This window comes from Podarcis erhardii (genome assembly GCF_964252035.2).
Source record: "Podarcis erhardii genome assembly, chromosome: 14".
NCBI lineage: Eukaryota > Metazoa > Chordata > Lepidosauria > Squamata > Lacertidae > Podarcis > Podarcis erhardii.
In genome coordinates, this window is record NC_138503.1 from 7,048,620 (window position 1) to 7,065,838 (window position 17,219).

At 46.0% G+C, this 17,219-nt stretch overlaps 1 protein-coding gene across 3 annotated transcripts; it reads left to right on the forward strand.

The window, feature by feature from the left end:
• The first annotated feature begins 3,357 nt into the window (after positions 1 to 3,357).
• Positions 3,358 to 17,180, forward strand: PYGO1 (pygopus family PHD finger 1). Of its 3 annotated transcripts, none has more exons than XM_081839169.1 (4): positions 3,358 to 3,536; positions 6,195 to 6,280; positions 7,505 to 8,662; positions 17,020 to 17,180. In XM_081839169.1, the coding sequence occupies exons 1-3, from the start codon at positions 3,485 to 3,487 to the stop codon at positions 8,618 to 8,620; spliced, it is 1,254 nt and encodes a 417-aa protein (XP_081695295.1). In that variant the 5' UTR covers positions 3,358 to 3,484; the 3' UTR covers positions 8,621 to 8,662; positions 17,020 to 17,180. The 3 variants fall into 3 exon arrangements, 1 of the variants encoding a protein (XP_081695295.1); XR_014150857.1 differs by having other exon boundaries at positions 3,361 to 3,536; positions 7,505 to 8,831; XR_014150858.1 differs by lacking the exon at positions 17,020 to 17,180 and adding an exon at positions 10,221 to 10,430 and having other exon boundaries at positions 3,361 to 3,536; positions 7,505 to 10,164.
• The last annotated feature ends 39 nt before the right edge of the window (positions 17,181 to 17,219 follow it).

Here is a 17,219-nt window from a genome sequence, read left to right on the forward strand (position 1 = left end):
ACTTACACTGTTTTTCCTATAGAGGCTGCTGTTTCCCAAGGGGATTTAAAATTCAAAGGGCAACTCCCATTTTTCTGTAGCGCTTTCATTTGGGGTATGGGGCTGTGTTTGTGCTTCTGTATACAGTGGTACCTCAGGTTACATACCCTTCAGGTTATATACCCTTCAGGTTACAGACTCCGCTAACCCAGAAATATTACCTCGGGTTAAGAACTTTGCTTCAGGATGGGAACAGAAATTGTGCTCCGGTGGCGCAGCGGCAGCAGGAGACCCCATTAGCTAAAGTGGTGCTTCAGGTTAAGAACAGTTTCTGTGCTGGTCCGGGGGGAGGGAGAGGTTACCATGGGGCGAGGTCCAGGACCTGAGTTGAGGGTCAGCAGACAGTCCTCCACGGGCGAAGCCCAAAGCGAGGAGCCGGGCGGGGACAGGAACTCTGGGGGAACAGGACTGGATGCTGGCTGAAACAGCTCATCAACGACGTTGCTCCCGCAACCTGGGACCGGGCTGACTGGCCTTTATCTTCTCTGAGGCCAGGGGCGGTCCCGGCCCCCAGGAGACCCGCCTCTCCTGGCCTTAAGGCGAGTACTCCTCCTGGGAGACACCAGTTCCCTCCGCCTCTCTGCCCTGAGCCTCTGCAGCTCAGGAGAGGCTGGAGGGTTACTGGACCCAGGGGGAGACTCACCTTCCCCTGACGGGGCTGGGAGAGGCACACCTGTAGGCACTGTGTCCTCAACCCCCTCCGGAGCCAGAGTGGATACACCTGGTGCCTGCTCCTGAGGATCCGGCACAGGTGCAGGTGCTTCAGATTCAAGGCCCTGCCCCAGATCAGCCGGTCCTGGAGGCGGGGACTCCTGTGCAGGCTGGGATTCCTCTGGTTCAGCCTCTGAATCGGATTCCCAGGCCATCACAGTTTCAGGTTAAGAACAGACCCCCAGAATGAATTAAGTACTTAACCCGAGGTACCACTGTATTGATCCATACATAAATTGAAAGCAATAATCAAAACAGTATTGTAGATGATTAAAATTAAAATTACATTTTTTTCTTACTTGCGCTGATGATAGTCATTGTTTGAATGAGGGGCTTTTATCCATTTCCAGAGTCACACAATCAAACAATCTGTAGCAGAACTGGGTTCCGCACAGTCACAAAAACAAATTAACTAAAAAAGCCTCAAAAACAAAAATGCAGAATAAATAGCAAAAACAAAAGCCCAAACTTAATCCGTTCTGGAAGCCCATTTGACTTCCAAAATGTTCGAAAACCATGGTGCAGCTTCTGATTGGTGCAGGTGCCCCAGAAACAATAGCTGACAGGCGCATCAGACAATAGCTGACAGGCTTCCGAAAAACGTTCAAAAAGTGGCACACCTCCGGGTATTTGGTGTTTGAGAACCAAGGCATTTCGGTACCAAGGCGTTTGAAAACAAAGGTACCACTGTATTAGAATGCAGGGGACAGGAGCTTCACAAACATGTTCTAGGACCGTCGTGAATTAGGATCTTTTGGAGAGCAATAAAGGTGTGCTTTGGCAGATTTACCCATTAACTTGCACAGGTCTTAAAACAGGAGTGTTTATTGCGGGTGGCCCAAAGCACATTTTGCAGTGCCAATCCCCCATAACTTAATTTTCAAAACGTATTTTGGCTATGCATAAATGTGCTTGATTGTACTATGTGCCCACAGAAAGCTCTGGGCTGCGAAGAATCCAATGCCACCTTGTAGAGGACACCCTCCTGGATTCGGGGGTTTATGACGTATGATGGCCCAAAGCATAATTTGGGGTGGGACCTAGTTGCTTTTTTATATACGTATGTATGTATTTCAGCTATTGTTGGCATGTACAGATGCCCTTCTCTATGCCATAGACCCAGGTGAAGCTCTGGAACAGGTGGGATCCCATGTCAGCCTGCAGAAGTCACACCCCTGAATGGGTGGGCATAAGATTTGGGGTGGCCCAAAGCATATTTTGTGGTGGCAGTTCCTTCTTTTTTAAGGTTTGTGTACAATACTGTAAGGTCACCACACATTTACGAGTGTCTCACAAGCATGGCCAATTTGAATGAAGGAAATTCTCACTGAACTCAGAGAGTTGAATCCTGGGATCATGGAGATCTATTCAGTCTGCATCAACTACTGCATCTCCAAGTTATTACCAAACTTAAAACCATGGAGAGACCTGGTCTGAACAAAGACATTGGATTCTTATCTCATTATACATGACCAAGCCATTTTTCACCTTCTCACCCCTTGCTTTTTCCTGTAAGACCTATTGCAGTCCTTAAGAGTCGTCAACAGGCTCTTGTAAACAAGTTGATAATTTGTTTGGAAATTTTTTTTAACGATGTAAATGGGAGCGGGAGACATGAGGGAGTCCGAAGAAGTGATGAAATTGTTGTGATAGAAGTAAGATCGTTTATTATTTGTGCATTTATACTTAAAAACTTTAATAAATATTTATAAAAAAAAAAAAGAGTCGTCAACAGGCTCATCACAGCTATCTGCCAATCACCCATTCCCACCACCCTTCTGAGTAATACCCCTCCCCACCTTCTCACTATATAGAAGGGTCTGGTGACTTCTGTTTCAGTGTATCTGAAGAAGTGTGCATGCACACGAAAGCTCATACCTGGAACTAACTTAGTTGGTCTTTAAGGTGCTACTGGAAGGAACTTTTTTATTTTGTACTGCATCTCCAGTCAGCGCAAGTGCCTCTACTTTACACTTGTCTCCCAGCGCTGCTAAAGGGACAATTAATTCTAGGACACGCCCAAATCTTAGTTTGGTGTTCAGGGACATAAAACCTTTGTAGTTCAGGGAGATACGCCCGTTCCTTTTTTCACAAAGTGTTTCCAACTTCTTGGAACTAGCAAGTGACTTGAGCAGCATTCTCGGGAGGGACAGAGGAAGCGGGCGCCCCCCCCCCGCCCCCCGGAGCTCAGGCTCTCCTGGAAGACAAGGGCGGGCAGCAGCTTGGCCGGATTTGAGGCTGGGGCCGGTAGTCGCCCACCTCGGCCCTTCGGACACGCCAGGTCCTCGGGCCGACCCCTCCGTTCTCCTTCCTCCCGCGATTCCCGCAGAGCGCCAGAGGCCGAGCCCCTGCCTGCCTGCCTCGAGGAGCTCGCAAGAAGCCGCTGCTCGAATCCCCGGGCGGGGAAACCTGCCTCCTCCAGAGCCCAAGGCGCAGCGCCAGCGGGCGGCGTGCACACGCCTCTGGGCGACACGTGGAGGCCCGCGATGGGCCGGTAGCGCGGCGGCCGCCGCCTCTGCCTCCTCCCTGCGGAGGGCGTCGCGGCGGCCCCTCCGGGCCCAGCCAGGCCGCGGGCGGAGCTGCCCGCCCGAGCTCCCTCCCTTCTCCCCCGCCGGGGGTCGCCACGCAAGGGCGGCGGCTGCTGCGGCTGCCGCCCCACGCCGGGCCCTCTCGCCGCCGCCTCCTGCTGCTGCTGCTGCTGCCTGGCGGGGCCTGGAGCGATGCTTCGCCGGTGATGTCCGCGGAACACGAGAAGGACCCCGCCGCGGCGCTCAAGAGGCCCCGAGGTGGGAAGGAGCGGCCGCGCCAGGCCCCGGCCCGGAGGTGGCGGCGGCGGCGGCGGCGGCGGCGGCCTCTCTTCCCTCCGGCCGGGCCGGGCCAGGGAAGCCTCCCGGCCCCTTGGCGAGCCCCTCTCCGGCCGCCTCCCGGCTCTCGAGCCCCCGAAGGGGCGCCTCGGCCCCGCCGTGGCTTCTGCGGGAGGAGGGGGGGGCGCTTCCCTCACAAGGCTTCTCTGAGGGGCTCCTCGGACCCCTCGGCAGGGCTGGTGCCGGGGCGGCAGCGGGGGGCGTCGTCGTTGAAGGCAGGCGGGCGGGCGGGCGGGCGGCGGGGCGGCCCCGAGGTTGCTGGTTCGGGGTTGATGGTTTGGCGTGTGACTGGAAAGGGCCCCGTCCTTCTTGGGAGATGCACCCATTCAGACACTCGTAGGCCTCAAGGGTCATCTTCCAGGGAAGGGCGCTGAGAGAGAGAGGGAGAACACAGACTGGCATGCGGTCCGATTCCGACCACCGTCCAGCAAGCCCGGGAGCATTCCCGAGGCACCTTGAATGGAGAAGGGTCAGGAGCTCGGCACACAGGCAGCAAGGACTCATGTGCTGGGTTTTTTTTTTGCAAAGCTTCGAACTACCTTGCTAAAGGCAAAACATCTTAAGGCTCCTACTATGCTGAATTTTTGGAATGAAAAGGGAATGACTTGTCTCAGTTGCATTCCAGTCTTGTTCCTCCTTCTTTTCTTTGGCAATCACTCCTAGACGAGTAAGATTATCTTCCATAAGCAGGGTTTTAACAATGAATCCGTCAGTGACTGGAGGCCATTTCTGGATCCACACGTCCTTCCACAGTGGGGACATTGGTTCCCAGGTGGGAGTTGATCACGGTGTGGATTTGCCAATCTTAGCATGTTTCTCCCTTGCGTTCTGAGTTTGAGTGTCTTCAAAGTCCACGACACCTTTGGTAAAGGCTGTTCTCCAACTGGAGCGCTCCCAGTTTATACTACTTTTTTTAGATTTGCCTTGAGACAGCCTTTAAACCTCTTTTGTTGACCACCAGCATTACGGTTTCCATTTTTAAGTTTGGAATAAAGTAGTTGCTTTGGAAGACAATAATCAGGCACCCGCACAACATGACTAGTCCAACGAAGTTGATGTTGAAGAATCATTGCTTCAACACTGGTGATCTTTGCTTCATTCAGTACACTGATATTAGTTCACCTGTCTTCCCAAGTGATGTGTAAGATTTTTCGGAGACACTGTTGATGGGCTGCACCTTCAGCTAATGAATGCTGCTTTTATACATGTTTAACACTGGACCATGTTAGTTGCCGTCTGTCTTCTAAACAGTGAAAAAAACGGAGGCTTTTCATCCACTTTGGTGCATCTGTGGGCATGGGGAGATCATGGTCTGGATGCTGAGAGACCGGATGTCCCTGTGATTCCACCAGCCACACTCTGGCTGCCTGTCACAGCTGTCCACATCAGATAAGACCAAGTTACCCACTTCAGCATTTTTAGGTTATACCTGGTTTCTCAGGATGCAGCACTTCCCCACCTTCTGCAAAAAGTGCTATAGCAAAGGAAAGCTTTTGAATGTGTCCTCCTGGCGGAGGGTACAGCAAGCTTACAGTCCTAAACATGGTTATCACAGAAGTGGAAGTGTGAAGCTTTTAGTGCAATAGGCCTGAGCTTTCAATGAGCCCTCAAGCAGATGGCTAACCTAGCTCATTAACATTTTCTTGCCATTAAGTGTCCCTCCAAATAGAAATATATATGTGGCTAAGCAAAAAACCACACTGTGTTCCACTATTCCTTTGTATTGGTTGTGTCCTGGGTTAGCTGAGCTTTTGGAACTTAGTTGGGCTTTTAGAACTTAGTTGTTTGAGCTTTAGTGTAGGTCTTAAAGCTCCCTAATCACTAATTGTCATCACTAATTGAGATCACTAATTGTCATCACTTGCTGAAGCCTTAATTTAACTTGGGGCCACAGGATTCTCAGAGTACCAAAGAGAACAGTCATTTTTGGAGTGTTTCCTTCACCTTAGAGAGCTGTGTCTTAATTGCAAAGTTCCAAGTCTTGTTTGTTTCCAATCTCTCACTGTGCTACATATTCACATACAGTGGTACCTTGTTTTGCAACCATTTTGGATTACAACCACGTCAAACCCTGAAGTGTGTGTCCGTTTTTTTGGATTACAACCCATTTTTTTGGAGGCCCCATTGGCGAAAGCGTGCCTTGGGTTACAACCTGTTTTGGTTTACAACCGGACCTCTGGAACGGATTATGGTTGTAAACCAAGGTATCGCTGTATTTTTGTACATCCTCCCAGTAGCTTACCCATATAATTCTGAAGGCATGTAGTTGGCTAGAATCTACCCAGAACAGAACACAGCACCCATATAAGTGTGAGAGAGGTATGTTTCAATCCATAGGAGAAGACACAGTTGATGCCCAGCTGTGAAAGAAAAGACTGGTTACTAGTAACATCTTAAGTTATGTGAAGTACTGTCTCTTAATCTGATTGCAGAAATTCTCTGTACTGCCATTTCTCTGGACAGCAATGCTAAGTAAATGCATGTTACATAGACACATATTGAACAGCTCGACTTGCGTGCACAATCCATTATTTTGTCATAAAGTTAACTACAGAACAATATACTTTTGAAATCTTATAGGTGGTGACGGTGGATTGGATGGGTTAGGAGGCCCAGGTGTGCAGCTTGGCAGTCCAGATAAGAAAAAGCGCAAGTCGAATGTTCAGGTAAGCTGCCTTGTGTCTCCTCCCTTTGGTTAGAAAATCTAAACTGGCCTGACTCTTCCCTTGTGGGAGTTCCTATCTCTTTCCTTAAAAAAAATATATAAATAATATAATTTCCATTTATATACATTACAACAATAGTTCAACAATAATTCTAACATTTCTAACCTCGACTTCCTTCCCCCTCTTTCTGTGGTTCCTTATATTTATTTTCACATTCTCTGCATACTCCAAATGATATTAACTTGTTCTTTTAATCATCTGTTTTCATATATATTTTTGAAACTGCAGGTTTTTACAATAATCCTGCTAATGTCTTAATCTGTTTACAGTTTATTTGTAAATATTCAACAAATCATTTCCATTCCTTTATAAAAAGTTTAGTGTCTTGATAAGCTTCACTATTTCTACATAGTCCATTAGTTTCAGTATCCATTCTTCTTTCATCGGGACATCTTCCCATTTTGGGGCAAATAACATTCTTGCAGCTGTAGTTGCATATATAAATAAATTTCTATACTGTGTAGGTAGTTCTGATCCTATAACTCCCAAGAAAAAAGCCTTCCCAGTAAGCTTTAACCTTATTACAAGACCCCCACATGTGAAAAAAATTACCTTCTTTCTCTTTACATTTCCAACACTTAATTCACTTTTGATTTATACATTTTTGCAAGTCAGCTAAGTGTTAAATACCATCTATATAACATTTTCATATAATTTTCTCTTATACCATAGCCTGCTGTAAATTTTATGTCCGTATTCCACAATTGTTCCCATGCTTCCATTTCTATGTTATGACCAATATCTATTGCCCAGTGTATCATTATACATTTTAGACATCACTTTAACATGACAGTCTAACAGATCTCTCTCTAATTGTGATAATTGTATTTAACACTTAGTCGACTTGCAAAAAATGTATTGGCTGCAAAGGACCAACCGGTGGTTTGAGGTGATGACCAATATGTGACCGGCCTTGTATGTGAGTACTATGGTCCTCTTGAAAGGGAGTTTGTGCAGGCAGCAGCTGCAGGAGTGGGCATACTATGAAGAATGGAAAGACTAATGCGTTTGCAGTGGAGGAATCCTCAATGGATTCTGAGGCCAGCAACCCACCTTTGTAACAGACACAGATGTTTCATTTCATGAGATGAGGGGATCCTCAGGTTTGGCCTTCTCTTCTGTTGGAATTCCATGTAATCTTGATTTCTGATTTAACATTTCCAGGGGTCATCCTTTCCTCCACCATCTGAATATGCGCCTCCACCAAATCCCAGCTCTGATCACCTTGTAGCTGCAAATCCGTTTGATGACAACTACAACACTCTTTCTTACAAGCCGTTGCCATTGGGGAACCCATATTTTGCCAATCCCAGCTACCCAGGCTTTGGAGGCTACAACACGTTCAGGATGCCACCGCAGATGGTTCCCAGGATGTCCTCAACATACGGTGCTACTTACCCACTTAGAAACCAGCCACACCCATTTCCCCAGAACCCAGTGGGAATGGTCTACAACCGGCCTCAACCAATTAACTTTGGGCCACATGAAAATGTGTCTTTTGGAAACCAGCCATCCTATAACAGTAACATGAATCAGAATGTTGGCATGTCCGGCCAACACTTCAGGCCGAACCCTGGTGAGAATTTTGGTCACATTCCTTCACAGAACACGACACAGATGTCACCCCATGACATGCCATTGCACTTTGGACCTGGCGGCAACCCCAATTTCAACAATTCCCAGATGGAGTCAAACCATTCTTTCTTTCCCTCGCCAAACAATTACAACCAGACAAAGCCTTTGCAAAAGCAAGGTGCAAATAAGCACAACCACCCCCCGCCACAACACCATCTGCACGGCCCAGAGGACACTGCCAACTCAGGAAACACAGATATAAAGACTGTGAATCGAAATAACCCAGCAAACCAGGAGAGCATCCCCTCTAAAAATGTTGAAAATCTGAACAGCAATCATGCGAATGGGGCTCAGAACAAGCCCCGGCTCCCCAGCCGAGGTCCAGCTGAAGGAGGAAGCTCTGAGAAGAGCAGCAAAATGCCCCTACACCCTGGTCAGCATGGTCACGCCGCCTCTGAGCCAGTCTATCCTTGTGGGATTTGTACCCACGAAGTGAACGATGACCAGGATGCCATCTTGTGTGAAGCTTCTTGTCAAAAATGGTTTCATCGGATCTGCACAGGCATGACGGAATCTGCCTACGGACTGCTCACTGCAGAAGCATCGGCTGTGTGGGGCTGTGACACCTGCATGGCGGACAAGGATGTTCAGCTGATGCGCACCAGAGAAACAGCTGGGCCACTAGTGTTGAATGCTGATGCGTGATGCCCACCCTGGTTCCTTCAGATACTCAACTGGCTGCCATTTGTACGGTGTTTCCTTTTTCAGTCATGGGTGGGCTTTGTCTGCTTTCTTTTCAGCAATTGGTCTTCACTTTCTGCCCAAGTGCATTAAGATTTTACCAGGAGAACTTCTAGCAAATGCTCAACTGACGATTAAGTGCCAATATGGCTTTACTCACATGGAAAGTTTGGGGGTATGTAAACATCTGCCTTTGTGGATCACTTTGCCCAGGGCTGTTCCACTTGGCAGTGTTGGAGGAACCATATACTGATTTATCTTTTGAGTACATGGGAGTTAATTCTGTCCTCTGTTTGGGAGCCTTTTTTAAGTTCTGAAGGTTGAGGGCATGACACAGGGAGAAGGATCAAGCAATATTTATTTTAAAATGATCACCAGGAATGTCAAACTATTTGTATAAGTAGCTGAAAACCTCAAGTCATGTTAAGCTCCTTTTCACATTTTGATTATCTTGCTCTTTCAGAACATATTGGTGAGCTTTGAAGATAAGGAACAGGTCCATTGTTAGTGAATTCTGAAGACTTACTCAGTGGGCATCTCTTTAATGGTCTTTAGCAGCCTGTTTCCAAACACATTTACTCAGCAAGAACTCTTGTAGTTTTCATTGGCTAAGTGAGCATCAATAAGACTAAGTGCATAAAAGCTCAGCAGGCCTGAATGTTTTTTTTCTTCCCTTTTTTCAAAAAGGGATTGAGGTTTGTATGTCTGTGATATTAATACACACTCACCCTTTCCAAGACCCATCCTCTGCAATGGCATTGCAAGACCATGAAGTTGATGCTGCCATCCCAGTGTTGGCTGTCTTGGAACTCCATTGTGGTGCTAGATTAGAGTTCTGGGCTCTTTAGACCTTTTTGTGTGATGAATGTAATCCAGATAAATTTGCTAGTATGGTAAATTGTTCAAGTCCCACTGTCTTCAGAGGGACTTGACTTATTAAGCATGCTAACTTTTCTTTGGCTTGGGAATGTGCATTTGGTTCCACATGGACTTACTCTGGTGCCTGCTGTGCAGAATTTACTGTTGCACATAGGCAGCCTCTATGTCTCCCTTTCTTCCTGCCCTCAATCACAGCTAGCTTGCACATTTGGCTTTGTTTGTAACTCTTGCTTTGGTGTGTTTTTGTGTCCGATCAGCTGCTCTTTGCAATGCTTGCTTTCCCATACAGTTCAGGGTCTGCCCTGGGATCCTGGCTGCTCGCTCAGATGTCCACTGCCATCGCTTGCTCCTTCCTCTGCTGCTTCCAGTTGAGATTCTCAGCCCTGCTGCTGTTTTTGTTTTGCTTCTGGCTGTGTTCTTGAAAACTGCTTGTCTTTGGAGGGTATAATGTCTCCCTCCGGGGAAGGGAAGGTCACGCCCAGCATTTTTCTCCTCTACTTGCCCCAGTGTAACTGCCTTTGGGGATTTGATACAGTAGATCAGGTGCAGAGACCGGAGTGCAGGGCACAAACAATAGCCCGGGTTTCCCAACTCTTTAATATCTAAAGCCTGTCTGGAAAAGACCTTAGGTCAGAGTTTTTCTCCATTACAAAAAGTCTTTTTTCACTTCCATGGGAACACCAAGCTCTTCTAGCACATTGCGGCTTCACTAATCTCCTCTGAAGTGAGGTTTACAGAGCACATGAATTTCTGAATAATTCTGGAGGAATGAGCAGCTGTTGCAGCTATGGATGGTTGGTGGAAATTCTACTGCGTTTTAGCCTCATTTTTTCTCATTAAAATAATAATAATAATAATAATAATAATAATAATAATAATAATATATTTGTTCCCCAGCCATTCTGAGTGCCTCCCAACAGAATATTAAAAACATGATAAAAGATCAAACATTAAAAACTTCCTTAAACAAGGTTGCTTTCAGATGTCTTCTAAATGTCAGATAGTTGTTTATTTCCTTGACATCTGATGGGAAGGCGTTCCACAGGAAGGGTGCACTACTGAGAAGGCCCTCCACCTGGTTCCCTGTAACTTGGCTTCTCACAGTGAGGGAACTGCCAGAAGGCCCTCGGAGCTGGACCTCAGTGTCTGGGCTGAACGATGGGGGTGGAGACACTCCACACAGGCAGCCTGAGGGGCCCACAAAGAATATCTGCGGGCAGAACTGTACATGCTCTGTTGGCATGCCTTGTTTGAATTATAATTCCCCAAGGCCTTTGATGTTTGAATTAGATGAATTTAACCTTGTAGCCCATCTAGAGAAGAGTCAGTCCTCTGTGGGCTGTACCCAACCCACACTTCTCTGTTTAAACCAGGCATAGGCAAAATCGGCCCTCCAGATGTTTTGGGACAACAACTCCCATCATCACTGACCACTGGTCCTGTTAGCTAGGAATGAGCTAGCCACTGTGATCCACGCAACGGTCACCTCCAGACTGGATTATTGTAACTCGCTCTATGTGGGGCTGCCCTTGAGACTGACCCAGAAACTCCAGAGGGTGCAGAATGCCGCGGCAAGACTCCTTACAGGCTCCTCACTGCGGGATCACATTCACCCGGTGCTGTACCAGCAGCACTGGCTCCTGGTTGAGTACAGGATCAGGTTTAAGGTGCTGGTTTTAACCTTTAAAGCCCTATACGGCCTAGGACCCTCGTACCCATGGGACCACCTCTCCTGGTATGTCCCACAGAGGACCTTATGGTCTTCAAACAAAAACATCTTGGAGGTCCCAGGCCACAGAGAGGTTAGGATGGCCTCAACCAGAGCCAGGGCTTTTCGGCTGTGGCTCCGATCTGGTGGAACGCTCTGTCACAAGAGACTAGGGCCCTGTGGGACTTGACATCTTTCTGCAGGGCCTGCAAGACAGAGTTGTTCCACCAGGCCTTTGGCCAGGGCACAGCCTGACACCCTCCTTTGGCAATCCTCACAAAACTCCAGCCCAATGGTTGCCATTAATCTGATTTGAATTGATTTTATAATGAAATTATTTTAGAATGTTGTATCATTTTACTGTTGTTAGCCGCTCTGAGCCCAGCTTCGGCTGGGGAAGGCGGGATATTATTATTAATAATAATAATATAATAATAATAATTTATTATTATAGTCCCAAAACATCTGAAGGGCCGAGTTTGCCTACACTTAGTTTAACTGAAGCTTAAATCCAAGAACGGCTGCAGCAACCACAAAACTGACTGTGGAGCGGACAAATGCTGGCTCCCTCGGCCTGTAAAGCAAAATGATCACTGCAACCCCAGAGTCATTCGCAACTGGACTTAACTGTTAGGGGTCCCTTTATCTTTACCTTTTAGTGTGCAGAAAATACTTGTAAGTTACAGTAAAATAAAAGTTGGTAGTCTTAACTAACATGGCTGAAAGCATGTGCATCTGGTCAGCTTGGAGGCATAGTGGAAAGAGAGAGTCTCCTTCCAGGCAAAAGGAAAGAAAAGGGATTGTCTCATTCGTTACAGAGTTCCCTCCCAGAGGAGGCAAAGGAAGTGACCACACACAAGAGGGTTCTCTTTAGATAATTCAAGAATTCTCTGTGCTTGTCTAGCAAAACATCCATTTGTGATTTTGACTGTAAACTGCACAGCTTCCCTCCCTCTTCAGCCCTGGGTTCTTGAGATCATGTAACCTACAGGAGGCAGTGTGTGCCTCAGTCTAGTCCCCTCTTTGTGACCTCATGAGGCCTTTCTCCCAGCCTATCCTGCTGGGGCTGAGAGGCCTAGGTGGGCTGTCATTAGCCTGGCCTGTTAATGAGATTTTGAAATAAGGCAAGGGAGTTTCATTCCAGAGTAAGCTGTGATATAAATGAGCTCTGTGAGAGCTTGTGGGAGTTTGAATGCCAACTCTGCACTCTCATTAGTAGGGATTCTGAATTATCCAACCAAATTCCTCTTCACGGACTCTCCACCAAAGAATGGTCTTCCCTTTCGTAAGGCAAAGTTGAGATGTCAGAGGGGCCTGTACTTTCTCTCTTTTGCGGCCATGCACCAGCACACCCTGGAGGGTTCCAGCAAAATAGCAAAATATGTGTAACCTACTACCATTGCTGCTGCTGCTGCTGCATTCTCAAGAGCATCCTCTAGGTAATTGCCATAGAGGAGCACCTGGGCTCTCTTGCATGTCTCATCATTTTATTGTTTGTACTGCATAGACCCTTGGGAAGTTCCAGTTTGAGTGAAAGAGGTGCATTCTTGTGCATAATGCCCATGTGACTGTTTTGAGGAGGGCTGCTTTTCTCTTCTTTCTTTGGAATGTGCCCTGCCAGTTGGAAAAATGTGTAAAGAAAATTTGGGGCAGTTGAGATACTTATGCGTTTGAGGTGCTTGCAATAGCTGTGGTCTCAATGATGGCCTTTAACTCTAGAATCAGAGCAGGAGACCTCAAGGCTTAAAAGGTTTAGCTGGGACCACTTGAATCTCCTTTGTCAACAATGTGCCTTATTCTGTGACCTCTGGGTTTGTTTCCCCATGATGAGTTGTGGTTCATTTTTTGACCCTTGGGTGAAAGTAGCCACGCCAGGAACAAGGAGTAGCCTGGTGGCTAGCCTTTGTGGACAACACATTTCTCTCAATGTGATGTCTTGCAGCCCTTCTAGAGCTGTTTCAAGGTGCTCACACACCCAACATGAACTTTCTGTTGTATTCGGTGTTGTGGAAAGAGAATGTAAAGAAACACGTTTTGTGAGCCTTTCTCTTGAAAACGTTGTTTGCGTTTGTGGCTTTCGCCCAGCATTCTTTTATCACCCCAAACCAAGAGTAAATCAGTGTCATCATAAAACTAGAGCCCTGGAGTGCCTCCATCGCTCTTTAGGCAGCTTTGCACATGTGTGCTAGAAGGGGCAGCCTTGCCATAAGGTAATGAGGGTGCACAACTCAGGCAGTGAACGTTATGCACCAGGAGGGAACGTAAGCAGAGCCCTGCAGCTGGGTCAGACCAAAGGAGGCCAATCGAGTCCAGCATCCTGTTCTTTCAATGGCCAACCAGGTGCCTCTTCTGGGAAACCCGTGAGCAGGACCTGAGCACAACAAGATCATCACAACTTATTGGTCATCACAACCTTCTCCTAGAATAAAAGTTATAAATGTCCCAAATGTCAGCCATTGGTAATCTTATTCTCCTCCAGGAATTTGCCTTTTTAAAGCTGTCCAACTTAGTGTCCATCACTACATCTTATGGGAGCAAACGCCACAGTTAGATTTAGGTGCTGTCACCTCAGCAACATGTTTGTACAATCAATTTTTAACTCAGGTGCAGTCAACAGCAGGAGGCTTCTAACAGGAAGCCTTCATACTTATTAATAGGTAGCAATCATTCTGCAGTATCAGGAAAAAATAGAACATCTCATTTTATCTAGAAATAAGCAGAAATGCAGCTTAGCCAGAGAGGAGGATATATATAACAAATCCAGGCCTAAACAGTGGGCTGGGTATGGAAATTAGTAAATATGTAAAGGCTTGTGCATCACAATTCGTTCTAGGTACTGATTTTGAGGTTTTCTTCATCTAGAATTTTGGGTAGAGGCCAGCACACTCTCATATGTCTCTCCCTTCTCCCATTCCCTGTGTTTTAATTAGCCAAAGCTTCTAAAACCTCTCTGAAATCTCTGGCAAATGAGCAACTTGGCAACCCAGAGGCTGATGGGGTCAGATTCCACTGGGGTAGAATTCCAGTGCTGCAGACTGTGGGTTCAGTTTAGTGTTGGATCTGTGCCTCTGCAGCCTCTCTTGAAAGAAAGAAAAGCTGGTTGTATGCCAGCAGTGCCCTGGTGAGTTGGGCCCTTGAGGCATTGGAGGAACAGTTTACTGGTCAGCAAAATGGGGATAATACTGGCAACAGTAGCTAGAGAAAAAGGTTTGAAGGTGCTTAAGTAGAAGACAGATGAGAAGTGTCTTATCAGAAGGGTCCCTTCTTTGTAGGCCATCTGGTTCAGCTTTCTCCCACCAGCTTTGCCTTTGGAGGGTCAACCACAATGTGTTCACTTAGGCAGAAGACAGGTGCACTGCAGATATATTTTGTCAAAGCACATGACTGGAGCCAAAAGAAAAGAAACAGCCTTCAGGGCTTTGTAGTATGCCATTGCAGGGAATGCAACCCTGCAATGGGTTGGACTCTGTGCTTCCAAAGCAAAGTCAGAAAAGATTATCCTGTATATCTGTTGCACATTTTATACTTAAATATCAGCTGTCCTAAACTAAAAATATCTAAGTTGGGTTAAAGTAGGGGTGACTAACCTGTGACCCTCCAGATGTTGTTGGATTCCAACTCCCATCATCATAATGCTGCCTGAGGCTGCTGAGGTGCCAATAACATCTGTAGTGCCGTAGGTCAGCTGCCCCTGGGTTAAAGAGAGACCAATGGGTTCAAGAGCCAAGAAGCCCACCTCTTGTGGAGTGTTGATTTATCCTTAAGTCGTGTGCAAGTTGGTCACTTGAATACCACAGCAGCAAGCATCAAACACTGGCATCTGGTTGGCCACTGAGAACAAGATCTTGACCTAGGTGGGTCACCGGTTTGATCCAGCATCCCATTCTTCTCATGCTCTTAATTCCACAGAGAGAAGTTCCATATTTCTTAGTGCTTTCTCTGACCCACACATTTCCATAGCATCGGTTGACATATTTGCCTAGAGGCATTTCATAATGCAAAAGGAATATATAAGCTGGCTCACGTCTTCATCTCTTTTCTTCAAAGTGAAATAGATTAAGCTCTCTAAGTCTTCTGGAGATAAATTTCCTATCCCTGTGGTCATTTCGCTCCTTAGAATCATAGAATCGTAGAGTTGGAAGGGACCATGAGGGTCATCTGGTCCAACCCCCTGCCATGCAGGAATCTTTTGCCCAATGTGGGGCTCAAATCCACACCCCTGAGATTATGAGTCTCATGCTTTACCAAGCTATCCTTCTTTGTACTACATTTACGTCAATTGAAGAACCCTCTAAATTATCTTTTAAAATATCTAATTTGACAACTATATCTTAAGATGGCAATGGATTCCAACTCTCCAGGTGCCAGCATTTCTGCCTCTCTCAGGCTGACTGTTTTGCAGGCATCTCAGTAGACAACTCTCCCTCTTCTTGACTCCTATTCTCTGCTTGTGACTAATGATGGCTTTGAATGATGTGGGTTAATCTGTCTTCCAAGTGCTAGGATTCTGTTGCCAGATCCAGTAAGGTGTGGCTTCACACAGAAACGGATTCTGCTACTAATTGTTGTCACCACATGGCCGAGAGGAGACACACCTAGCATCTGGCAGCTTGGGTTGCACATGAAGGTCTGGCTCCAACCCAGCAGGCCCACGACCATCACTTGATCTGCTTTCCTCCAAGGCTGAAATTTGTCCTTAGCGCTCAGTCTCTCCCACAAGCTCTTAGGTTAGGGTGTATGAGACTACATTTAGCAATGCAGCTAATTATCTTAAAGCCCCGCAATAAAATATTGTAATTACTTGTGGGATTATTTCTCACATTTTTTAATTATAAGGGGAAATAATTTCATAAATGTTTTTGGCTTGATATTTTTTATTTTTTAAAAAACAGTAGTCTTGAACTTTGACTATTTCCCATGTCATTTCAATCTAATAGTAACACTACCACGTCATGTTTAAAATATATGTACCCCTCTCTTTATATATAAATAATAGCCTTGCTTGCTAGTAAAAGTATGTGTGACATTTTATACGTAGTTTGATCATGTGTTTTTTATGTTGTATGTGACTTAATGACGGTTTCATATTAAAACTAGTCTTTCCTTATGTACTGCTTACATATACCTGTTTTTGGGATATCAGTTCAGTACTTTTATACAATCTCAAATGTGTTCCACATTGGTGACATTTATTTTTGCAACAACTTTAAATGAAAACGAAATTAGAGCATGTCTGAAATAACACGTGCAGTAGAACTGTGGTGTGCGGCAAAGTTGATGTATGTAATTCAAATTGGAAACAAACGCCCAGACTTTGTCCATTATTATTCCTTTAGTTCAGCCTTCCCCAACAACGGGGACCCTCGAGATGTTTCTGGACTCCAGTTCCCACCATCATCCCTCAGGCCTGGTCATGCCAGCTGATGTGAGTTGTAGTTCAGTTGAACGTCTGGAGGGTACCAGGTTGGGGAAGGCTGCTTTAGTAAGAAATTTAATTACTATGTAATGCAAATGATTTCATATCATGGTGTGTGTTAAGCTACTCTATGACGTATAGGAACCATGTTTATGTCTCTGGATAGTTAGCTGGTCTTACATTACAAGCTGAGTTCTAGTAGATGATAGCAAGTGCATCAACCAGTGTAAATGCCTTAAGGCACACACCGAATTTGTGTCCGATCTAAATGGTTAAATGTTTCAATGTGCGATACCGAGAAATGGGTGCCCATTTGATTGCATTACCAAAATGACAATCCTATGTTTGTTTTTTCTTCAGGATGTTCATCATAAAAAAAGAAAAATGTGAGGGCACCATATCAGAATTTTAATTCACTGCTGGAATTGTTAATATTTCAATTCACTTTTCACAAAGTTGAAGACGGACAGAATTAAGTGCTTGTAAAATGAATGTTAATAAAGTCTTGTCAAAGTTACAAAGGAGAATGGAAGGTGTTCTGTTTGTGCATGAAGCACTGC

Excerpts from the sequence above, each read along its gene's own strand:
- PYGO1 (XM_081839169.1), top strand. The coding sequence starts at position 3,485 with ATGTCCGCGGAACACGAGAAGGACCCCGCCGCGGCGCTCAAGAGGCCC. Across the intron at positions 3,537-6,194 it reads GGCGCTCAAGAGGCCCCGAG|GTGGTGACGGTGGATTGGAT; the intron begins GTGGGAAGGAGC and ends GAAATCTTATAG. Across the intron at positions 6,281-7,504 it reads AGCGCAAGTCGAATGTTCAG|GGGTCATCCTTTCCTCCACC; the intron begins GTAAGCTGCCTT and ends TAACATTTCCAG.